We start from the raw sequence: 26281 nt of genomic DNA on the forward strand, positions 1-26281 counted from the left end.
ATTTAAGGCGGAACGGAAAAATACAATAAGCTAATCAGAGCTAATTTCAGCTCCTCATCACAGAGGAACTAAGGAATGGACAATATGAATTAATTTCTCCACCTCCTGCCCCCTTTCTGAAGAAATACAACGACCTTAAATTAACTAGTTAATCAGCAGCTGCTCCTGAACTTTAGCGCTCCACTGCTATCATCACATCAGCCCAGCAGCGTCACCTACACACCACCGCTAGTAGCCTGGTAATAAAGCAGTGTTATTTATTATTTATTTATTGTTCATTAACGTCATTGTGATATCCCAGTGATTCCTCTGTCACTGAGGACCCACATTCCTGCACATTTTATTGTTTTTGTAACACATTACCTGCTCCAGGACCAGTGTATATTATGGAGGGTTTTTTTTCAATAAGATTCATAAGCCAGAAGCAGAAATATTTATAATTCAAATCGTTTTGAATCAAAAATCGATTTTGAATCGAATCGTGGCCCCCAAAATCGGAATCGAATCGAATCGTGAGATAGTAATCGATTCCCACCCCTACTGCTTATGTATGAATTCTATCAGTCAGGTATTAAGGATCAGTAAATAAACTCCACTGAAGTACAGAGTTATACAGGAGATTCAGTTTAGTTCTCCAGCAGTGTTAGCATTAGCTGCTAACTGTGCTAAGCGTTTGCTGTTTTTCGCTTTTAGATGTGAGTATTATTACCCTGTAGCCTGCTGCTAACCCCAGCTAGCACTGCTGGAGCAGCATTATTATTACCCGTTAGCGCTTAGCCACTACTGCTAAAAATCTGGAAATCCAAGATTTTTGTAACTAAACTGAAGCACTTTACTCACCAAAATAAACCGTTTTCAGGAGAGAAATTTGTGTAGATTAGCATCCAGTGTTCGTTTTACTTTGTTTTTTGAGAATTACAGTTTTGTTTCCGTAACTTAGCTTAGTTTTACAGGTCTCACCACCCAGCAGTAAGATCTGCTGAATTAGAAGGAAAACATGGCGGCACCCCTGTTCCTTATTAATTCTTACTTATAATCCGGTGTGCCTTATTGTGTGGAAAGTATTAAAAGAATTTAAATAAATTTTTGTTCATTTTTATTGTGTATTTCTAAGTTCATAAGTTCATATTTTACAGATAGACTAAAAATATTATTATTATTAATGTTATTCTCTATTAGTGGTGTGCCATATCGTATCGTACGCGATAATGTCACAAAAATACCATTAAATATCGTGATATTATTTTAGGATCATTTCGCCCCCCTTATTCTCTATAATGCAATATCCCACACCCCCTACATCACCTCACCACCACTGTGTATGATGTATTGTGATTAAAGTAGTGCATCAGCTGATCCAGAACCCAGTCTGTGCTGCAGTGCTGTGTGTGTGTATGTATATATATATATATATATATATATATATATATATACATACACACACACATACATACATACGTATATATACGTGTTTACTGGGTCAGCTGGGACTAATCCCGACCCAGGCCTGAGGAATCCTCGTCTCTGACAGGGCAGGAGGACGCTCTCGCGCCTCTGTCAGATCCAGTTTATCATATAATGACGTGAAAGCGCTCGTGAGAGTGAATTTCCCTGGTGTGGAGATTGTAAATCGCTTCACTTCACGATTTGATGGACGTCACCACTGCTTGTTGTGAAGTATTTGTGGAATGTGTAGGGAAGCCTGGGTGGTTTTATTGGGGATGGATGCGTGAAGTTCACATGGTTGGTCAAGACTAGTGTGAGTAAAAAAGTATTTTACGTTGTGTAAATCTAATTGTAATTAAGAATTACTTGTATATTAAAAAAAAAATAGTTTTTTTTCTAGTCAAGACTGCAGGAAAATTTGCTGATTTTGCTGCTTAGGCCCGTAATGATATACAGTGCCCTCCATAATTATTGGCACCCCTGGTTAAGATGTGTTCTTTAGCTTCTCATAAATTGAGTTTTGTTCAAAATAATATAGGACCACGATGGGAAAAAAAGTAAAGTCCAACCTTTAACTCAAGTAAATTTTAAGGGGGAAATAAAATCCCTGACTAAGAAATAATTATTCTTCATAAAATCACCTGTTCCACAATTATTGGCACCCCTAACAATTCTTAGGAAATAAATTTAATAAAAGTATTTCTGTCACTTCTACAGTAGTTTACGAAGTTGATCAGAGTATGTAGGAACATTTAATTAGTAATTCACAACTTCCTGTTTCCCTGGGGTATAAATATGACGTGACACAGAGGCCATTTATCTTCAACATGGGAAAGACAAAGGAACATACCATTCAAGTGAGGCAGATGTGTGTTGACCTTCACAAGTCAGGCAATGGCTACAAGAAAATCGCTACTCGCCTACACCTGTCCATATCTACTGTCAGAGGAATTATTAAGAAGTTTAAAACAACTGGAACAGTGGTAAACAAGCCTGGACGAGGACGCAAGTTTATTTTGCCACCACGCACAGTGAGGAGGATGATAAGAGAAATAAAAAGTTCTCCAAAGCTCACTGTTACAGAATTGCAACAAATGGTAGCTTCTTGGGGTCACAAAGTCTCCAAAACAACCATCAGGCGCTATCTACATGCCAACAAGCTGTTTGGGAGGCATGCACGGAAGAAACCATTTCTCACTCACAATCATAAACGCAAACGTTTGGAGTTTGCTAAGCGGTACTGGGACTTCAACTGGGACCGTGTGCTTTGGTCAGATGAAACAAAGATAGAGCTTTTTGGCAACAAATGCTCTAAGTGGGTCTGGCGTAACACAAGAGCTGAGTATGCAGAAAAGCACCTCATGCCCACTGTGAAATACGGCGGGGGATCAGTGATGCTGTGGGCCTGTTTCTCTTCTAAAGGCCCTGGGAACCTTGTTAGGGTGCATGGCATCATGAATGCTCTAAAATACCAGGACATTTTAAAACAAAATCTGGTGGCTTCTGCCCGAAAGCTGAAGATGGGTCGTCACTGGGTCTTTCAGCAAGATAATGACCCTAAACATGTGGCCAAATCTACACAGAAATGGTTCACCGCACACAGAATCAAGCTCCTCCCATGGCCATCTCAGTCCCCAGACCTCAACCCCATTGAAAACCTGTGGGGTGAGCTGAAGAGGAGAGTGCAGAGGAGAGGACCCAGGTCGTTGGATGATTTAGAGAGAATGTGCAAAGAGGAATGGTCAAAGATCCCTCTTTCTGTATTCTCCCATCTTGTGAAACATTACAGGAGAAGATTAGGTGCTGTTTTGTTGGCAAAAGGGGGTTGTACAAAGTATTAACATCAGGGGTGCTAATAATTGTGGCACACATGATTTGATGTTAAATAATTATTTCTTAATGTGGGATTTTTTTCCTACTGAATAAATTCACTTGAGTTAAAGGTTGTATTTTACTCTTTTTTCCCATCGTGGTCCTATATTATTTTGAACAAAACTCAATTTATGAGAAGCTAAAGAACACATCTTAACCAGGGGTGCCAATAATTATGGAGGGCACTGTATGTGTATATATGTTTACGTATGTACAGTTGTGGTCAAAAGTTTACATACACTTGTAAAAAAACAATGTTATGGCTGTCTTGAGTTTTAAATAAGTTCTACAACTCTTATTTTTCTGTGATAGAGTGATCGGAACACATACATGTTTGTCACAAAAAACAGTCATAAAATTTGGTTCTTTCATAAATTTATTATGGGTCTGCTGAAAATGTCACCAAATCTGCTGGGTCAAAAATATACATACAGCAACATTAGTATTTGGTTACATGTCCCTTGGCCATTTTCACGGCAACTAGGCGCTTTTGGTAGCCATCCACAAGCTCCTGGCAAGCTTCAGGTCGAATGTTTGACCACTCTTCTTGACAGAATTGGTGCAGTTCAGCTAAATGTGATGGTTTTCTTGCATGAACCCGTTTCTTTAGCACTGTCCACATGTTCTCAATGGGGTTTAAGTCAGGACTTTGGGAAGGCCATTCTAAAACCTTAATTCTAGCCTGGTTTAGCCATTCCTTTACCACTTTTGATGTGTGTTTTGGGTCATTGTCTTGTTGGAACACCCAACTGCGCCCAAGACCCAACCTTCGGGCTGATGGTTTTAAGTTTTCCTGCAGAATTTGGAGGTAATCCTCCTTCTTCATTATCCCATTTACTTTCTGCAAAGAACCAGTTCCACTGGCAGCAAAACATCCCCAGAGCATAATACTACCACCACCATGCTTGACAGTAGGCATGGTGTTCCTGGGATTAAAGGCCTCACCTTTTCTCCTCCAAACATATTGCTGGGTGTTGTGGCCAAACAGCTCAATTTTTGTTTCGTCTGACCAGAAAACTTTCCTCCAGAAGGTTTTATCTTTGTCCATGTGATCAGCAGCAAACTTCAGCCGAGTCTTAAGGTGCCTTTTCTGGAGCAAGGGCTTCTTTCTTGCACGGCAGCCTCTCAGTCCATGGCGATGTAAAACACGCTTGACTGTGGAGACTGACACCTGTGTTCCATCAGCTTCCAAATCCTTGCAGACCTGCTTCTTGGTGATTCTTGGTTGACTCTTGACCATCCTGACCAATCTCCTCTCGGCAGCATGTGATAGCTTGCGTTTTCTTCCTGATCGTGGCAGTGACACAACTGTTCCATGCACTTTATACTTGCGTATAATTGTCTGCACAGTTGCTCTTGGGACCTGTAGCTGCTTTGAAATGGCTCCAAGTGACTTCCCTGACTTGTTCAAGTCAATAATTCGCTTTTTCAGATCCACACTGAGTTCCTTTGACTTTCCCATTGTAGCTTTTGTAGCTGAGTCTAATCACTGGGTCAAATGAGCCCTATTTAATTGGGCTCATGAGAAGTCAACAGCTGTAGTCAATCAGAATCACTTACAAGAAGTGAAGAGGCCATGACATGAAGCTAATTTGATTGACACAACTCGCTACATCACCAAAATTGACAAATTTTGTTGCTGTATGTATATTTTTGACCCAGCAGATTTGGTGACATTTTCAGCAGACCCATAATAAATTTATGAAAGAACCAAATTTTATGACTGTTTTTTGTGACAAACATGTATGTGTTCCGATCACTCTATCACAGAAAAATAAGAGTTGTAGAACTTATTGAAAACTCAAGACAGCCATAACATTATGTTTTTTTACAAGTGTATGTAAACTTTTGACCACAACTGTATATATGTATATGTATGTATATATGTATATGTACGTATATATGTATATGTATGTATATATATATATATATAATACAATAAAGATCAGATAACGATACTTTTGGCGATATGACAAACACAGAATTTAGACAAATATTTCAAGTAAACATTAAAATACTGCAACAAAAATAAAAAATTTAATTTCATCATTGCATACAATATGATATTATATGGCACACACATAACTGAGATATTAAAAAATGCAAAAAACTTATTAGATTTATAACTGAAGTCAATGACCCAGAATATCATGATAATAATAATAATGCTCTTCAAATATATATCTCCATATATCCAGGATTAAAGTAAAATAAATGATACTGGACAGATATAATCTATAGTCTCTAGTAGATATATAATGGGAAAATAATGAGAACAGTGTGAATTTTTCTTTTGATAAAAACAGAAAAAAGTAGTACCCTGATGTGATAATTAGGGGTGATATGGGACCATATTTCAGGGTATAATATCTATCATTCACTATATTTAAAAACGTACGATATGATACGGCACACATCTTAAATTATGTGTTTTTTATTATATAAAAATGTTCTTAAATTGTAGATTAATATAAAAGTCATTTAAAGTATTAAGTATTAAAATATATGGCATTATTTAGTAAATAAAAAAGTGTTAAACAGAACAGAATATGTTTATTATTTTACATTATTAAAAGTAAAGTAGCTCCTCTTGTTTAGATGACCAGTTTTGCACATCTCTGCTGGATTTTCTCAGTTCAGGCTTTCAGTTAACAGCTGTGCTGAACTCATCAAGAGTTAATTACTTGAATTTCTTGTCTCTTAATGTAAAGTTTGAGAGCATCAGTTAAAGTAAAGTAGTGAAGAGGTAGAGTTACAGGTGTACAGTGAATAGTGAATATTTGAGTAATGTTCGAATCCAGGTTATGAGAAGAAACAACTACTCAAATAAGTAAAGAAAAAAAGTCCATTTATTTCAAAAAGAAGAATTTTAAGAACATAGAATCAAAGTATCCTCAATTGAAGTCACTGCAAAGACAGTCAAAATAATGTCATTATAATGATGGAACTGGCACTCATCAGGACCACCCCAGGAAAGGAAGACTAAGAGTTTCCTCTGTTGTACAGGATAAGTTTATCATGTAGAAAATGCAGGCTGCTGTAACCCTGTATATAAAACCCTGTATATAACACTGACCTGTTGACCTTTCCCTTGGTTATTACCAATAATTTATATGAGTAATCCATTGAGCTCATTCATTAATTCAGTTTGTCACTTTACTGTGTCGTAATTAACCTGTCTAAAGTTGTGAAAATCTCACTTATTGAAGTGTGATTTGTTGCTTGTTGCTAAATCACAGCTACAGACCCCCTCCACCCACAGGAAATGACCGCTCGCCCGCTGCTCCGTCACCTACCAGTGTGAATGAGGGGTTAGAAAGCGGAGTTAGGTCAATGCTTAGTGCAAGATTATGGGAAAATGTCATAAATCCTATTTCATAAGACTTTTGTAGCTCTTAAACTGAGCCTGGAGGCTAAATCTGAAGAGCAGTGTGTAATTCAGTGTGTAATTCAGATCATTTCAGGCTAAACTATAATAAGATGCGCGTGTATACTTTCTCATTGGTGGATTGTATACACGTACAGCTAAGCGTAGGGCTGTACAATAACTATATATCAATATATAGCACATTTAAACATGTTTTAATGACATTTTAATAAATATATATTTTTTAACATTTCAGCATCCCTATTGTTCTAAGAATACTGTACTGAGTAATATACTGTATGTAATATTCAATAAGAAGACTTAGGGTGAATCCCATTTCTCCCCTTGGCCCTACCCCTTACCCCTACCCCTTCTTTTCGAGTGTAATCCTTCCCCTTGGAACGGAGTTACAAGGGGAAGGGGTAAAATCCTACCCCTAGGAATTGGGACAACCCTTCAAGCACCCGGTGAAAGGTGAATCTTATTGAAAATAGCCTCCATAATATACTAGAAATTGTATATCACACTGGTTCCCAACACTGGTCCTGGAGCAGGTAATGTGTTACAAAAACAATATAATGTGCAAGAATATGGGTCCTCAGTGACAGAGGAATCACTGGTATATCACAATGACGTTTGTCAATGAACAATAAATACATAAATAAATAGCACTGATTTATGACCAGGCTACTAGCGGTGGTGTGTAGGTGACCCTGCTGGGCTGATGTGATGATAGCAGTGGAGCGCTAAAGTTCAGTAGCCTAGCTGCTGGTTAACTAGTTAACTTTAGGGCATTGTATGTGTTCAGAAAGGGGGCAGGAGGTGCAGAAATTAATTCATATTGTCCATTCCTTAATTCCTCTGTGATGGGGAGCTGAAATTAGCTCTGATTATTTTTTATTTGATTATTTTTTCCGTTCCGCCTTAAATGCGGTAGCGCCTGCCGTCTGTTGCACCATTTAAGGTGGAACAGGAAAGTTAGCTAGCTAGCTAGCTACCGAAACGAACTACTAGCGAACTTTTTATGCTTGTTACAAAGAATTCAGCCATAAAACATCAAAACTACACAATAAACTAAGGTAATACAGTGCTAATCGTAATTTTTAACATGGAAAATACTTTCTTTGGTCGCTTGTTCCGCCATCTTGCCAGTCATTCTCATACCCCTCGGTACGAAGTGTGGGTCTGGAAAATCTCCGTTTGAAGGGCTAACTAGCCCTACCCCTTACCCCTACCACTTCATCCTAACAGGAATCGGGACACCCCTACCCCTTGACGTGCACGCGCAAAACAGAGGGGTAGGGGTAAGGGGTAGGGCCAAGGGGAGAAATGGGATTCACCCTTACCCTGTCTAATCATCAGTCTGTTATTAACTACCCTATATTTACTATATTGCCCAAAGTATTTGGTCCCCCACCCAAATTATTGAACTCACGTGTTCCAATAACTTTCATCCCTTCACAGGTGTATAAAAGCAGAAGCTAGGCGTGCAAACTGCTTCTACAAACATTTCGTGAAAGAATGGGTGGTGAAAAAATGAAATTCATCCACTTTTTCCATTAGTTTTTCATTGCTGCCCTCACAATCAGAACTTTTCAATACATCAATGCTTACATTAATACATTTTAGTTTTTCTACTTTTGTGCAAAAGTAGGTTGAATTATACTATCAAAAATTTGTTAGATGTTGAAAAAAGGTTACTTTTCCCCCATTTTTTTCAGAAATTCAGATTGTAAAGGGCAGAAATAATATTTTAAAAATAATAAAGTATGGATGAAAAACATTTTTTTCTTTAATATGGTAATTGAAATAAGTACATTAAAAAAGAGCCTCAAATGTTGACTAAAACCGTTATAAAATTTAATTGTAACACTTTACACTGACCAAATGACATTTTTATTTAAATTGTTTATTATGGTTGGAATTTGCTACTGTATATACAATAAAACGTTGTGTTAATATTTGCATCTCAGCTTGAGACATATTGAAGTAGACCAGGATCTCCTGAAAATAGCACATATATGTATACACACACACACACACACACACACACACACACATTGTCCAGCCCTAGCTTACTCTGAGGTTTTTACACCCTGAGCAATGCCATGCTCATTGCTATCTTGCCCCCACCAGCAATCTATTTTTACAACATTTACCTTTGTGTTTAAATAGCAATAGTGCTTGAAATCCTGAAAAATGCTTGAATTCTAACGTTCTGTTTTTCAGGCCTGAAAAGTGCTGCATTATATACTACATTATAAAAAAAATTATAATTTCTTCTACTTCTGCTATTACCAAATATAATACCAACATAATATCATCTCTTGCAGTGTGACAAAAGAAAATCAATAATTTTGAGTGTATATATATGTGAAACAATGTGCGAAATGTGTGAATAAGTCCATAATTCCTTCTATTTGCTTACTTAAAAGTATTTTTTTCTCAGTAGCATAGTCGCTGTGAAATGTGGAGAATAGTTTTGTGGTATATTGAATATTGCTGAATCGCAGTTTTAAGATACCACCAGTTGATGAATAATTAAGAAAATTAGTACATGGCCTTTTGCGTGTTGTGACCCGCACAAGGTGTACTTTTCCCGTCGTTACGATAGCAAAGACACACTGACAGGCCCTAAATCTGAGATCACTAAAATAGGACCCTCAGTCTCAGTCCTGAAGCCGTTCTGAAGCAGCGTTTCTCTGAATCGGCCCTGAGGAACACCGTTCCGGCGCTGAGGGAAGAAGAATGGCCTCTTTGTGCGGGGCAGGAGATACTGAGGGCCTTTTGCATGATGCCGCGGCTCCGCTGGCTAAATTTGGTTGCAGCTGAGCGAGAGGTGGTGATAGGGGGAGGAGAGGGTTTCACTCAGGTCCTGTACCCACTGCTACTCGACTGGAAAGTGAAGATGTGGTCATGTGGCACATGGAAACTTCAGCATTCCGACAGCTGGAAAAAGCGCTCTGGCCCCGCCGCCCCTCCGATCTGAGCGGAGTTAATGCAGATAATTACAGCAGCTGAGTTCTTTAAAATGCCACCTTGAAGAAACATCCAGCACTCTGACTTCATTCCCCTGCAGAAATAACATCTGTACTATTCATATTACTTACGTAAAACTAGCTGAGCTTCTTATGCGTTTAGCATTTAATATTTTATAATGTTTATTGTACTTGTTATATTGCGGCTGTATTATTTAAAAATCATTGCACACCAAATACGTTCGATCGCCTTAATTTGGAAGCATATAAACATCCTATTCTTAATCCATATGGTTTAATATGATGTTGGCGCCCACGATTTACAAGCTTTGACAGCTTTAAATCTTCTGGTACGGCTTTCCACGAGGTTTAGGAGTGTGTTTATGGGAATGTTTGACCCCTATTCTTCACAGAAGTAAATTTGTAAGGCCAGACACTGATATATTAAAGGGACAAGAAGCCCTAGTCTCTACTCTACTCTAAAGGTGAAGTTTGGAGGTGTGTAGTGATGAACTCTGAAGCTACATGAAGTTTGGAGGTGTGTAGTGATGAACTCTGAAGCTACATGAAGTTTGGAGGTGTGTAGTGATGAACTCTGAAGCTACATGATGTTTGGAGGTGTGTAGTGATGAACTCTGAAGCTACATGAAGTTTGGAGGTGTGTAGTGATGAACTCTGAAGCTACATGAAGTTTGGAGGTGTGTAGTGATGAACTCTGAAGCTACATGATGTTTGGAGGTGTGTAGTGATGAACTCTGAAGCTACATGAAGTTTGGAGGTGTGTAGTGATGAACTCTGAAGCTACATGAAGTTTGGAGGTGTGTAGTGATGAACTCTGAAGCTACATGAAGTTTGGAGGTGTGTAGTGATGAACTCTCAGCTGAAAGGTATGAGCTGTACAGGGATAGGATTGTAACGTTAGCTAATCTTACTTAGCTTTAGCATTTGTTTGTTTACCTAAACACCGGCTGATTTAATTACTGGGTGATTTGATGTATAGGTCTTGTAGGTCTGTGATCCTCCTGTACTGTAGATCACTGTGAATCAGGTTGTTGTGAAGCAGCGAGGTTCATTAAGAAGCTGGAGGTGGTGGTTTATTCAGAGAAAGCGCTGTGGTGGTATCTGTGGTTTTATCTGTGTGTTATAAGACTTTCGCACAGGGCAGGGAGCTGCTGTGTAATGATATAACCTGACACTGTGTTTCACAGCTTTTCACACAGCTGTATAATACCACTAATTACAGCTGAACAGAGATCCATCCAATATTTTTTGGGGAATGAGTTGAGGATGTGTTGGGAATGGGTTTAGGTTGAGTTAGGAATTAGTTTGGGGGTTGTGTTTGGGAATGGGTTTGGGGATGTGTTTGGGTTGAGTTAGTAATGAGTGGGGATGAGTTTGGAATAAGTTGAGGATGTGTTTGGGGATGAGTTTGGGTTATGTTGGGGATGGGTTTGGGTTATGTTGGGGATGACTTTGGGTTGAATTTGGAATAAGTTGAGGGTTTTTGTTGGGAATGAGTTGAGGATGTGTTTGGGGTTGAGTTTGGGTTATGTTGGGGATGAGTTTGGGTTGAATTTGGAATAAGTTGAGGATGTGTTTGGGTTGAGTTAGTAATGAGTTTGGGGGTGAGTTTGGAATAAGTTGAGGATGTGTTTGGGGTGAGTTGGGGTTGTGTTGGGGATGAGTTTGGGTTAAATTTGGAATTAGTTGAGGATGTGTTTGGGATGAGTTGGGCTTGTGTTGGGAATGAGTTGAGGATGTGTTGGGAATGAGTTGAGGATGTGTTGGGAATGAGTTGAGGATGGGTTTGGGGTTGAGTTAGTAATGAGTGGGGATGAGTTTGGAACAAGTTGAGGATGGGTTTGGGGATGAGGGGGTTGTGTTGGGAATGACTTTGGGGTTGAGTTCTGGTTGAGTTTGGAATACGTCGAGGATGTCTTTATGATGTGTTGGGGATTTGTTTGGGTTAAATTGAGTTTGGGGTTGTTTTGGGGATGAGTTTGGGTTAAGTTAGGAGTTAGTTGAAGATGTGTTTAGGGATTATGTTAGAGGGGGGTAATAATTCAGCTTTCTGACCTCACTAACCTGAACTATTTTTGCTGAATGCAATCAATCCTTACTGTGTTTTTAAAAAACAATCAATACAGTGTAACGTGATACTTTGCTATATCAATACTTTTCTCACAGAGAACAAAAAAAGACAAATAGGTGTTTGTAGATTATTTCTTTGATGTAACTTTAATATGTGGATAAAAAAAGAGTCAAAGTTTTGATTGTCATTACATCTGAGCACAGGTACACATTGTAACAAAATATTGTTCCTCTTGAACTGTGGTGCAACAACAATACTATAGACAACATAGAGTTGCACTTTTGTTACACGTTTGCACTTTAACACAGTAAATACAGCAGACGTTACGATATATCAGACAGGACAGTCAACAACTTTAAGCAGAGAGAAGTGGGCATCTCAAGAAGACGACACTCCAAAAAGATTCTTAGCTCTAGGGCTGCAACTAATGATCATTTTGTTAGTCGACTAATCTGAAGATTTTTTTTGTTCCATTTGTCGATTAGTCAGCGATTATTTCTGCCATGTCCTTTACCTCTAAAAACAATAGAAACAACAAAACATGACATTTAAATGGCATTTAAATATCTGAACGCTGTTTAAACGTGGAAAGTACTGATATTTAGTGAATAAATATGTATTATGTTGTGTTTGGGCACTTTTGTGAAATTAACGATTAGTCGACAAGTTTAAATAATTGACTTTGCCGATTATATCGACTAATCGTTGCAGCCCTACTTGGCTCTGCTGCTCATCCCATGCATGTTCCTAACAAATGGTCTTGGTTATTACCAAGAAATTTAGGCTACAACAAAGAAATAGTCTACCAAACACATTTCCTTACTTTTTGTTCTGAGTTTCAGTTTGAACCTAACCGTGAAGTTTGAGGTGTTTTGGACTACACTTGATCAAACTAGTGAAATTTGTGAAATGTTGAGCGTGTCTCTGGGTGAAGTGTGCTGGATGATCAGTGGTCAGCGTTCCGGACTGGGCCTCCGTGTTCCTGTTATTCCCATGAGCCTCCTCTTCCTACTTTCTTCTGCCTGCTTTGTTTCTTCACTTTCTTGAGCCTTTGTTCCTCGGCTCCATCCCGCCCTTCCTACAGCTGGGGGCCTGACTCAGGACGGGCGAAAATAAAGCCCACTCGTGCCCCCTCCCCTCGGCGGCCCGGCTGTGTGGAAAGCTTGTTTGGCCGCATTCTTAAAATAGTGCTCTGACGTGTACCGTCCTGCTGAGGAATGCGGCTGTGGCCGTCCGCCGCTCTCTCGGGCAGGAAGTTATGCAAACGTGCCTCGCTGCCGAGCGACGCTGCCTTCTGATTGGCCGCCTGCAGGCCGGCGCTGACCCGGTCCGTCTCCAGCAGCTCCTAAGATCACCTGTTTCTTTCTGTTTGGGTTTTGTTCTGTGTGTAAACGACCTGTTATTATTCAGGCCTGGGTGATGAAACATCTGTACTGTAGTGTACTGTAGTTTACTGTGATACTGATCTACTGGAATCCTGCTCTTCAGTGTGATTCTGATAACTAAACAAATATTAAATATCTTATGCGATTGTCTCTATATTTTTACCCCTACTTAAGAGTTTGCTATCATATACACGGGTTGGACAATGAAAGTGAAACACCTGGTTTTAGAGCACAATAATTGATTGTGGTGACGGACAGTTCTGGTGGAAACAGGAGAGTTGAGGTGCACATTGAATTCTGCGTGGTTTGATCAGCCGTGGTTTCATGTTTTTTGGATACAATCCGGGTTAGCACCCGAACATCCCTTTCAGACAGCTTCCTCTTACAGCGTCCACAGTTAATCCTGTTGGATGTGGTTGGTTCTTCTTGGTGGTAAGCTGCCGTTACCCTGGATACCGTGGCTCTTGATGCATCACAAAGACTTGCTGTCTTGGTCACAGATGCTCCAGCAAGACGTGCACCAACAATTTGTCCTCTTTTGAACTCTGGTATGTCTCCCATAATGTTGTGTGCATTGTAATATTTAGAGCAGAACTGTGCTCTTACCCTGCTAATTGAACCTTCACACTCTTACTGCTCTTACTGGTGCAATGTGCAATTAATGAAGATTGAACACCAGGCTGCTCCAATTTAGCCATGAAACCTAAAATCCCACACTAAAATGATGACAGGTGTTTCAGTTTCATTGTTCAACCCCTGTATATGAAACTATATACACTCACTAAACCTCATACACATGACGTGACCCTAAAATCCCCTCAATGACCCTTACTACACTTGTTTTAACTCCATATATACCCTTGCTAATACACTAAATCTCACACTCTATACCCATACTGACCTTAACACCCTTGATCTGACCCTAGATACTCCTACTGGCCTTTACTAAACATGTTTTGATTTAAAAATACACTTTCTGATGCTTATGCACTTCCCTATATCCCTATATACAGCTGATGATGATTACTTCTATAAACCCTTACTGACACCTGTTCCTATATACTTTTATTTTATTTATTTATTCTTAAAAGCTCAGTCCTAGCTTACAGTTGGAAGAAAAAGCATGTAAATCATTTGGAATTACTTGGATTTCTGCATAAATTAGTCATTAAATGTGTTCTGATCTTCATCTTCGTCACAACAATAGACAAACACAGTCTGCTTAAACTAATACCACACAAAAATTATTTGTTTGCATGATTTTATTAAACACAGCATGTTAATATTCACAGTTAGGGGAAAAGTATATGAAGCTTTGGATTTAATAACTGGTTGATCCTCCTTTATCAGCAAAAACCTCAACCAATGGTTTCCTGTAGCTGCAGATCAGACCTGCAGAACGGTCAGGAGGAATTCTGGATCATTCCTCTTCACTAAACTGTTTCAGTTCAGCTATAATATTATGGGATATCTGGTGTGAATCTCTCTCTTGAGGTCATGATGCTGCAGCATCTCAATTGGGTTCAGGAGGTCAGGACTCTCCAGAAGGAGTATTTATTTATTTTCTTCTGTTGAAGTCGTTCGGTTGTTGATTTGCTTCTATGTTTTGGGTCGTTGTTCTGTTGCATCATCCATCCTCTGTTGAGCTTCAGTTGGTGGACAAGATGGTCTAAAGTTTTCCTGCAAAATGTCTTGGTTAACTTGGGAATTAATTTTTCCGTTGTTGACTGCAGTCCGTCCAGATCCCGAGGCAGCAAAGCAAAGCAGCCCCAAACCATGATGCCCCCTCCACCATGTTTCACAGTTGGGATGAGGTTTTGATGGTGCTGTGCTGTGCCTTTTTTCCACACATAGCATTGTGTGTTTTCCTTTCAAATAACTCTATTTTGGTTTCATCTGTCCACAGTTTACTTTGTCAGTAGTGCTGTGGAACATCCAGGTGCTTCCTCCGTGGTGTCCTCCCATAAACTTAATTCTTGTAAAATGTTTTCTTTATTGTAGGTTTGTCAACAAAAATGTTGCCATGTGCCAGAGAATTCTGTAAGTCTTCAGCTGACACTCTAGGATTCTTCCTCACCTCGTTGATCATTCTGCATGTGCTGTGCTCTTACAGTCATCTTTACAGGACTTTACCACTCTGCCTAGGGAGAGTAGCAGCAACAGTGCTGAACTTTCTCCATTTGTAGATCGTCTGTCTCACCGTGGACACATGAACATCAAGGCTTTTAGAGATTCTCTTGTAACCTTTTCCAGCTTATAACATCCTGCCTCCAATTAGCTCTTAGAAGAGTCATTAGTCTAGGGGTTCACATACTTTTTCCACCCTGCGCTGTGAATGTTAACATGTTGTGTTTAATAAAATCATGCAAACATATAATTTTCTTGTGTGGTTTTAGTTTAAGCAGACTGTGTTTGTCTGTTGTTGTGACTTATGAATATCAGAACACATTTAAAGACCAGTTTATGCAGAAATCCGAGTATAATCCCAAAGGATTCACATACTTTTTCTTACATTACACATCAGATCTGACTTTCTATATAGAGAAATTTGAGGTGTGTACTCACAGCAGCAATAGTTTTGGTAAAGTGAGATCTCTGTCTGAATAATTGTGCTAATTGGTGGCTAATTCATTATTTTTTCAGCTCTGTTTTAATCCTATAGAAGAACGTGCTGTGTTTATCTGAGGGCGTGGTCGTTCTGCAGGACTGTGATTTTGGAGTCACTCCTGGATCATTCTGAGTGATGCTGCTTTAGCATTAGCTTTAGCATTAGCGTATCCGTGTCCTGCTGGAGCGCTCCGCTGCCCGTGTGAGCGAGTGGGCTAATTGTGAGAGACGTGCAGGATTACAGTAGATTAGTGTAAATCCTGCTGATGTCACTTGTGCCACGGCTCAGCTGGAAGCGCTGGCCTGCGGCTTTGCGGCCTTTAACTGGTTCTTTCCACTGGGTTCTGCCAGCCCAGCCGTGAGGAGCTCTCTGCTCCCCTGAGCTACTGGCACAGCCTCTCTAGACCCTGTTAAAGGAGGTGCTGCCAATAGAATAGGACTTTCTGGAGCAGATAAATAAAGATGATCTGTTGGCACCATGATGCCTGAAGTCAGGTGTGAGCTAGAGGGGTATAAACCCCTTAGTTTTAACTGTAGAGCAGTGGAGGAACTGTGTTCTCTGGAATGATGGAGCTCCATCCAGTACTTTTATATATATATATTTGCCATTCGCTATACTAACTTTTAGTTAATTGTTTGCTTTTTACATGTAGGCACAAAATTTGCTGCAAATTAGTTCTGTGGTTACATTACTTTGTTTTTGTTGCATTTTTCATTTTGTTATACTCTATAATAGTTGTTAACTTACAAACATTTATAGATTTGTTTTTGCTAAATGTACAAAACTGTTATGTTCACACTAAATAAAAAAAATTAATTTATTTTGTTGCAGTAGTATACTCTTAAAATTAATTTTAAATCATTCAGAGTGGTCCAGCGTGCTAAAGCGCTGCCACTATGATCGGGAGATTGCTGGTTTAAATCCTGGTCATGCAGCTTGCCATCAGCTGCCGGAGCCCTGAGAGAGCACAGTTGGCCTTGCTCTCTCTGGGTGGGTACAGTACAGTAGATGGCGCTCTCTCTTTTTCCCTCATCACTCCTAGGGTGATGTGGATCAGCACAAGGCTGCATCTGTGAGCTGATGTATCGGAACTAAGTCGCTGTGCTATCCTTACTTTATTATTCAGGTCAATTTTCTGCATATTAGAGTAGCCTATATATATATAAATGGACATGTAAAATAGTGTGCATTTGGGGAAAGGTGCATTTAAAGTGCAATTGCAAAATACAATTTTTAATCTATGTCTATATATGATATTGTATATTAATTAAATATATATATATATATATCGAAAATTCCTAAAATCTTGATATATCATCCAGTCCTAACCTTCACAAATCTTTACATGAAACATTTTAATTAAACGGTAACTAAACCCCCTGATTTTGGCTGACTCCACCCTCAGCTCAAATTTGAAAAATGCAAAAAAAAAAATGGGAGTAGTAGTTTGGGAGGGCCATTTGATGATGTATGGGTTTAGAGGTGGGACAGGAGTGAAAGCTGATTGGCTGTGCTGCAGCAGCAGATGATTGGACATCACCAGACACATCATCACTGCAGAGGCAAAATTACCATAATAAAAATGTTTTTTTTTAAAGGTTAGGAAATGTTTATTCAAATTTTAAGCAGGACTGGTATGTTTTCTTTTTTCCAAGGAACACATGTAGGCTATTAATGAAAAAATATACGGTTTAGGGTGTTTTTGAAAAGCTTTACAATATATACTGTAGAAAACAAATGATGCTGATGTTATAGGTCTGTGTGTGTATCATGCATTGTTATGGTGTGTTATTTAACGTGTGTGTGTGTGTGTGTGTGTGTGTGTGTGTTTTGTTTTGCAGGACGGTTTGGACGCTCTGGTCTATGACCTGGATTTCCCCGCCCTGAGGAAGAACAAAAGCATCGACAACTTCTTAAGCAGATGTGAGTGTGTGTTCATCCTGAGTTCTCCCTGTGTGATTATCATCAGAACAGAACAATCATATCAGACCAGCATCGGGGGTCCCTTTAGCCCACCGGCCCACAACTACGTGCACACGGTCATTTTAGATAGAGTATGTAGATTATCATCACAGAAACTGGATAAAACTTTATTTGACTTACCGTATTTTTCGGACTATAAGGCGCACTTAAAAACTTTTAATTTTCACAAAAATTGACAGTGCGTCTTATAATACGGTGCGCCTTTTGTATGGATTTTACTCGTCAGGTTGTAAGGAGCAGTAAACACACACTCCGTGCAGCGTTATAGAGAGTTTCAGTGCTATACAGAGTCCAGAGCCGTGCAGCTCCGAGGCTGGAGCAGCAAATAGCATTAGCTAGCTTATTCACTGTTCAGAGATCAGTATTATCTAAATTTTACCCGTCAGGTGTAAGGAGCAGTAAACACACACTCCGTGCAGAGCCGTGCCGCTCCGAGGCTGGAGCAGCAATAGCATTAGCTAGATGCTAACCGCTAAGCTAGCTAGCTTTTTCACTGTTCAGAGATCAGTATTTTCTAAATTTAGCACTTTTAATACTGCTGGAGCAGTATTATTAGAGTTAGATGCTAATCGCTAAGCGTTCACCGTTCAGAGGTGAGTTATCGGCCTGTAAGTCTGTGCTGCTTTGCCTGGCTAGCATTAGCTAGATGCTAAGCGCTAACTCTCTCAGAGGTGAGATTTATCAGCCTGTAATCTGCTTGTTTACCGTGTTAAAACAAGCTACGGGGGACGAATCGCTAGCTAATATCTCACTGTCTTACCAGAACACGCAGGATTACTCAGTGTAACGCTGTCGTTTAAGTTTGGGTTAACTTTACTAGTTTAGGTGACTAGCTAGCGTGCTAGCGGATAGCTATGCTAACGCTGGTGCAGCAAGCCTTAGTGGACATCTGGAAATCTAAGCTTACTGTAAATAAACTGAAGCACGTTACTCACCCAAATAAACAGTTTTCAGGAGAGGAATCTGTGTAGATTAATATCCAGCACTCGTTTGACTTTGAAAGAGCTAGATTTGTATACTGAGACGCTCCACCGGCAAGCGACCACCCCCGGTGGGGGAAGGGAAACATGGCGCCACCCCTGTTCACTTTGATATAGGCACCCTTTCTAGTGTCACTTAACGCGCCTTATAATGCGATGCGCCCTATGTATGGAAAAATAGCAGAAAATAGGCGTTCTTTGATAGTGCGTCTTATAATACGGTGCGCCTTATAGTCCGAAAAATACGGTAGTTGAATTAATTACAGACTTAACCAATCAAAGCATTTTAACTGAGATCAACTCAAAAACCTCATTAAAACACACAAGGCTTAATAAAGTTTATATTAAAATGCCCCGACAGTCATTAAAACTGATTAATAAACCCAAACAAAGTCAGTGATCAGGGGGAGTGTCTACCTGTAATTATCTCTATATAACATTAGAATAAAGTCAAATAAACATAAATAAAGTTAGTGATCAGTAAGTGTCTACCTGTAACTAACTCTATATAACATTAGAATAAAGTAAGTTTTAGTGTAAGTGTCTACCTGTAATTAACTCTATATAACATTAGAATAAAGTCAGTGTATAGTGAGAATGTCTTCCTGTAATTACCTTTTTATATAAAGGGCTGCAGCTTTCGGTTATTTAAGTAATCGAGTACTCTACTGAAAAGAAAAAAAAACCCATTCGATTAATCGAGTAATCAGATAAAACATTTGTTTGCCTAAAATGTGATTAAAATAATTAAATACACAAGACAAAACAAGAAATTTTACTTAAAAATGAATGACCAATTGATTTAATTTTTAAATTCACAGCATACATTTCCACACTGCAAACACAAATAGAAATAATTAAAACACAAAATAAGTAATAATTTAATAATCAATTATTTAATGAAATGAAAACTTAGGAATTCTTGTAAAATATAGGTTATTAATCAATAATAAAGGCATAAATAATGGCTTTATGTTGTGCATCTTAGCTTCTCAACAGCAAAGATGGTGCCAGTTCTGCCAGTGTTGGATAAACGGGATGTTTTTTCGGAAATACATCAAGACCTTTAACATGTATTTATTGTTTATATTCTGAACTCTTACTGATTATATAAATCCTTTATAAAGTCTAGAGCTTGTCTCTGTTGTAATAAACTGATCACACACATAATATACAGTATTAATAATAATCAGCGCTCCACAGTGCTGTCATTATGATAATAAGGTAAATTAATGTTAATCTAACTGATTTATTATAAGTAGGGCTGCAGCTATCGATTATTTTAGTAATCGAGTTAATTGATTAATCGGATAAAACATTTGTTTGCCTAAAATGTGATTAAAATAATTAAATACACAAGAGAAAACTAGAAATTTCACTTAATAATATATGACCAGTTGGTTTAATTTTTAAATTCCGAACATACATTTCCACATTACAAACAGAAATATAAATAAATAAAACACAAAATAGACATAAATACCACAAAGAAATAATTTAATAATTTAATAAATTAAGTTAAATTATTTCAACTTAGGATTTCTTGTAAGTATTAAATATAGGGCATTAATCAATAATAAAGGCATAAACATGGACTGGATAAGCTCGTTCTATTCTTTTCCTACCAAGTCAGTGGATTCTCCTTCTTGGACAGGGGATGTTTTCAGAAATACTTCAGGACCTGTGGAAAAATTGTGACAAAAAAAGAGTAGTAAAAATGTTGTTTATTTGTTTATTTATGTTTTACACTACTCAGATCAAATTAATTGACATAACTAAGACTAAATAACTTAATACAGTAAGTTCATGGCCGTGTATTTCGGTCAGAGTAACTTTAGCTCAGCCTAACTTTAACATGGATTTATTGTTTATATTCTGAACTCCACAGCGCTAAGTTTACTGATTATATAAAGCCTGTATTAAATCTAGAACCTGTCTCTGTTTAAATAAACTAATCACATATACATAATATACAGTATTAATAATAATCAGTACTCCACAGCGCTGTCGTTATGTTATGTAAAGGTACATTAATGTTAATCTTACTGATTTATTATAAATTATTTTTACCAAAAACGTCCGCCTCCTCCACTTCCTGCTTCCTGTTTGTGGGTGACGTAATGCAAAGCGCATTTTAAATTTCACATTAAAAGTCCCCGCTAATTTCCGTGCTCTGCGATCCATTTTTTTAATCGAGTAACTGGAATTACTCGACTAATTGTTTCACCCCTAAAATAATCCCATTTCTTTATAAGAGTGATAAAGGGGCGGGGACAGTAATGAGGGGTAAATGGGGGAGGGGCCTGTTTGTTTTGTTTGTTTTTGGGTCAGCGCCCTCCGTCGGGCCGGGACACCATTGTGTCTGCTCTTCAGTTTTTCTCCAACAATAGAGCTTTCAGACCCACCGGCCTGCTGACCCACATGATCCATCCTCACACACACACTCACACACACATTCGCGCTCTCCAGGAGAGTCCGTTAGGGGTTGGTGGGGTGTTGGGGGATGTTGTGGTATCTCAGTTTGACTCAGAGCTTCATGTGCAGCAGCTCCACAGACCCGTCTCACTTCAGCTCCTGATAACTGACGGCTCAGGCAGTAACGGTTCAATACTCTTGTTCATATCAGTATCAGGTAGAGCTGGGCCATATGGCCCAAAAATAAAAATCTTCAATTTTTTTTTTATCCGATTTTCAATTTAAACCGTTTTTTTCCCCTGCTAAAAATCAGACTAAAGATGATGAAGAAATGGTTAAAAACTAGTTCTTATTTAATTTGTTTTCACTTAAATGTTCCCTTTGTGGTTAAAGTGCAACCAGAACGAAGCAAAAAAACAATTGTAATAGGGCTGTCCCTAACGATTATTTTTTAAACGATTATTCTAACGATTATTTTTTTCGATTAGTCGACTAATCTATTTATTGAGAAACATATTTAAATAATTATTATTTTACGTTTTAAAGCAAACGATAAAATACTATATATATATATAATAACAACAACAGCAACACAAGCCTACTAAACCAAACCCCACACTTATAATCACTTACATGTACAACACGTTTAGATCTATAACGCTAAAAATGGATAAGCTCCCATACACCACAACCGTGTGTTGCACTGTTTTCTGTGACCGCTAGATTTTGTGACCACGGGCAAGTAGTTCTCAGCAGACCGGTGCACTGGCCGATTCGAAACGTGTTCGTTTCTAATGTTTACCCCGACTGGCCAAAACGGTTCAGTTTAGGGCTGAGGGTAAGGTGTAGGTGAGCACTGGTCACAAAATTCCGACGGTGACAGAAAACGGTGTAACACCGCAGCGCCGACGGCGCTAGCTAAAATAACTTAAGGCAGCTAGCTTAGCTAAACACCTGAACTTATGAATAATGCTACTGTTTCTGGAAACTGCGAAATGCCATGCACAAATATAAACCAAAAATGTATAATTTCTGCCTGTGGCAGGTTTAAAACCTTTGGTAGACAGCCTTAAGTCTTTTTAAAGACACCCGCGGAGACCCTGATGTAAACGGTAACTTACTGTGTGACCCTGTTGACATAGTGCTCCTGGATGTTTGCGCTATAGTGCTCCTTTTGCACGTATGGCAGAGGACCACATTGTTGCCCTTTTGCGTGAAATGCTCCCAAACTTTAGATGCCCGCTGGCGTTTTTTTGTAGCCGTTTTCACTACCGCAGTTCTACAGCGGGGGTGTTGTGCCGATTCTGTCCGCTAAGCGGGAGTCAGATTCAGCAGAGAGTCGGATTCGGCACAAGCGCGGCTGCACCTCGCGGTCCGCGGTGTCAGTTGTAAGCGCTCGCGCTAGCCGCAAATTACGGCGGAAAACACTGAGGGAGCTGCAGAATTATGTCTGTGTCTCTCTCTCTCTCTGTGTGTGTGTGTGTGTGTCTCTCTCTCTCTCTCTCTCGCACGTGAACTCCTCCGCGTTTGACTTGCAGAACTGTGTTTAGCTGTTCTTAAAAATCATTTTAATTAAATAATAGTTCTATGCTTCTATGTTACCGTGTTAATTAACATATTTACGACGCGCCGACGCACGTTATGCAAATCGATGTATTTTCGTAATCGATGACGTCGATTATGTCGACGCGTCGCCCCAGCCCTAAATTGTAAACAGTGAGAACATCTAGTAACTTTATGAAAGCTTTCTCCAACATAGTTTAGGTACTGACACAATGCACCCTCAAACTTTAATAAATAAATAAAAAATAAAAACACCCATAAAAACAAATAGAAAGAAATAAAATGGTGCCCTTTTTGATAAAACTTAAAGTAGAAAATAGAAAACAAGTACAATTTAATATGCTATTAAGTAAAGAGTTTTCCCTTTTGGATTGGGATTGCAAAACATAGCTTTTAAAAGAGTGCCAGTGTTCTATAAAATGAGATGATCTTTTCTAATGAATATGCACGGGAGAGAGGGGCGGGGCTAAGCTCACTCTGAAGTAGAGACGGTGGTGAAAATTAAAGCTAAGAGAAAATCGATTTTCCTAAAAACACATCGTCCTTAACTGTAAATTCGAATTAATCGATAAAATTGCATTGACTGTAGGAAGAAATATATTGTAATGAAGTGTGGGGTGGCCCCAATAACCAGCCAGTGTTCCCAGACAGAAATCTGTGTAGGCCTGTCACTATAAGAATTGTTTTTGTGGAAGATATATTGTCCCAAAACATTATTGCGATACACGATATTTTTTGTAATTTTGAGACTATTAAATGCCACTGACATATTGATAACAAAATAGCATAAAAAAGCAATTAAACACTTTTTAAAGAGAACAAAGTTGGAATTAATAATTTATTATAACTAGTTTGGGAATTATATACTTATTTCTTCACCTACTTTAGTCCACACTGTGTGAACAGTATGTTATGGAGTCTCAGTTATTGAAGCATGACTGGCTAAAATACTGTTCACTGTTATATATATGTGAACAAACGCAAATACAAATAAACACAATGGACGATGATATCACGATTATCAAAAATTATTGAGGTCATGTACATTTATTGTACGATAAATCAATATTGCAATTATTGTGACAGGCCTATATCTGTGTAGTTTAACATCCAGCATTCATTTGACTTCAAAATAATATATATATATATATATATTTTTTTAAGTGAAAACTGCTGCTGATGCTGTAGCATTGCCGAGTAGCATCACAGTGCTAACGCTCGGAGGAAAGCGCAGTGACTCTGTTCTGATACATCAGCTCACAGATGCAGTCTTGTGCTGATCCACATCACCCTAGGAGTGATGAGGGGAAAGAGATAGCGCCATCTACTGTACTGTACCCACCCAGAGAGAGCAAGAGCAACTGTGCTCTTTCAGGACTCCGGCAGCTGATGGCAGGCTGCATAAACAGGATTCGAACCAGCAATCTCCTGATCATAAAGGCAGCGCTTAGGCCACTGGACCACTTGGTGCCCCTTATTTAATTTTAATCAATATAAAATTCATTTTTAAGTGCAAATAAATTGTCAGCAGTTGTTGTAATAAGTTTTTATAGTGAAGTATTGCTGTAACTGTATAAACATTAATGATCTGCTCTGTGATCAGGAGGAGAACATGATTAAGTTCCTCACTTCCTCCTCACTTCCTCCTCCTCCTCCTTCTCCTCCTCCACACATCATGACTCTCACTCTTCTCTCGTGACTGAAATGCGCTCCCTGTCAGTCTTCCCTGGTTACGACACAAACAACAGCTTCATTATTCTGCTCTTTTACAGGCTTTAATTCACAGGCTGCTGTCGTGTCTGATCATCTGCTCTTTAAGAATATGCAGAAAATCGGCATATAAATGTGCAGAGATATATATATATATATATATTAGGGATATCCCAATCCAGCTTTTTGAACTTCCGATCCGATACCGATATTTATTTGCACTTCCGATCCGATACCGATACCGACCTATCCAAGCATGTATTAAAGTTTAAAGTTATTTAGCCAACTTACTTTGTTGTCAAACTCATGTTGAAAAGCATTTTACTCTTGATAACAAGTAGCCAGCTGAATAAGGTGTGTTTGAATAATACACAATGGTTAGTAAGGAGAAACTGACCTGTTTATTTAGCAATTAATAAACTCAAAATAGACAAAATAATAAATAACAAACAGAAATGGCACCAGTAAACCAATGCTTAAAAAGCCATAAGTGCAAATAATATTGTAAATTGTGTTAAAATAGCAAAACACACAACCTGAGTAGAAAACATGATGGGGAGATTCTTTTTTACAAAGGCGAGCATTTAAATATGCTCAGGTGTCAGCCAGCTCCTGTGTTAGTAATGTAACCATAATAATATTTCGTATAAGCCATCAAAGCTAAATTATCAAACTAAGCTACGTTTCACACAGTTTTACCTTTTAGTTGCATAAATAAGAAATGTAACATGATTCATAAACTTTTTCTTTTGCAAATAATAATTTGCGAAAACACAGCAAAACTGGAATGGATTATCTTAATGGGTGCGCTTGAAAACCCGGATCTGGCTTTCAAAAAACTGGATCGGGAGTCTGGATCGGCATTTTCTCGTGCCTGCCGATCCGACACTGATACACATTTTCTGCAAATATTGTCGGTATTTGGATCGGATCGGGACAAGCCTAATATATATTCTGTTATTAACAAAAAAATGTTTAATTGCACCAGAAACAATAGCAATTAATTACCTCAACTAACAATATTAAGCTTCTTTTAATGTTCTTATCTTTTAAGTATCTTATATTCTTAAAGGCTCAGTTTGACTTGGGGCTGCACATCTTATAATTCATTGACATAACTAAGACTAAATTATATAATACAGTAGGTTCATGACCGTGCATTTATGAACCCTAAGATAATAGTAAATTTATCTTTTATTGTCTCACTAAACAAATGTAATTGTAGATTAAAAAATCAAGCATATTGTTTGCAGCCAAAGTAGCTTTAGCTCAGCTAACTTCAACATGTGTTTATTCTTAACTTCACAGTGCTGTGTTTACTTATTACATAAAGCCTGTATTAAGTTGAGAATTTGTCTGTGTTTTTATAAAATAACCACACATTAGACAGTATTTCTAATAATCAGCACATCTCCACAGCACTGTCGTTATTATAAAGTGATTAATTAATGTTAATCTCATTAATTAATTATTAATTGTTATATTAACCTTCTCTCGGCTCCACCGCTAACGTTCAATCAATCAACCTTTATTTAAACTCTGAGTACATTGAGGGTGGCCCTCATTTACAATACAGCCGAGCATTTACATAGAGAAGGGATTGACAGAAACAACAACAACAAAAAAGTAGATAGAATTAAAAAAGCGTAAAAAAAAACAGCATTGTAATAAGGTATAAGAATTAAAAAAAGAGGAAAATAATAATAAAAAATATTAAGATATAAAACAAATAATGTAAAAATAATAATTTAAGGGTAGGAATCATAAAGTCATAGGTATAAAAAAAGGTAATAGAACTAATAAAAATTCAACTACAGATGAATACATAAAAAACTAAACACAATAGTAAAATATAAACAAGCAAAAACTATAGTAAAATAAA

At 38.3% G+C, this 26281-nt stretch overlaps 1 protein-coding gene across 2 annotated transcripts in view; it reads left to right on the forward strand.

Moving 5' to 3' along the window:
• Positions 1–26281, forward strand: part of rock1 (Rho-associated, coiled-coil containing protein kinase 1) — a 128618-nt gene that overhangs the window by 19773 nt on the left and 82564 nt on the right. For both annotated transcript variants that reach the window (XM_049482840.1, XM_049482839.1), the window contains exon 2: positions 17590–17671. In XM_049482840.1, the coding sequence (XP_049338797.1) occupies positions 17590–17671 (82 nt within the window). The remainder of the gene's footprint in view (positions 1–17589; positions 17672–26281) is intronic.

This window comes from Astyanax mexicanus, chromosome 8 (assembly GCF_023375975.1).
Source record: "Astyanax mexicanus isolate ESR-SI-001 chromosome 8, AstMex3_surface, whole genome shotgun sequence".
Taxonomy (NCBI): Eukaryota; Metazoa; Chordata; class Actinopteri; order Characiformes; family Acestrorhamphidae; genus Astyanax; species Astyanax mexicanus.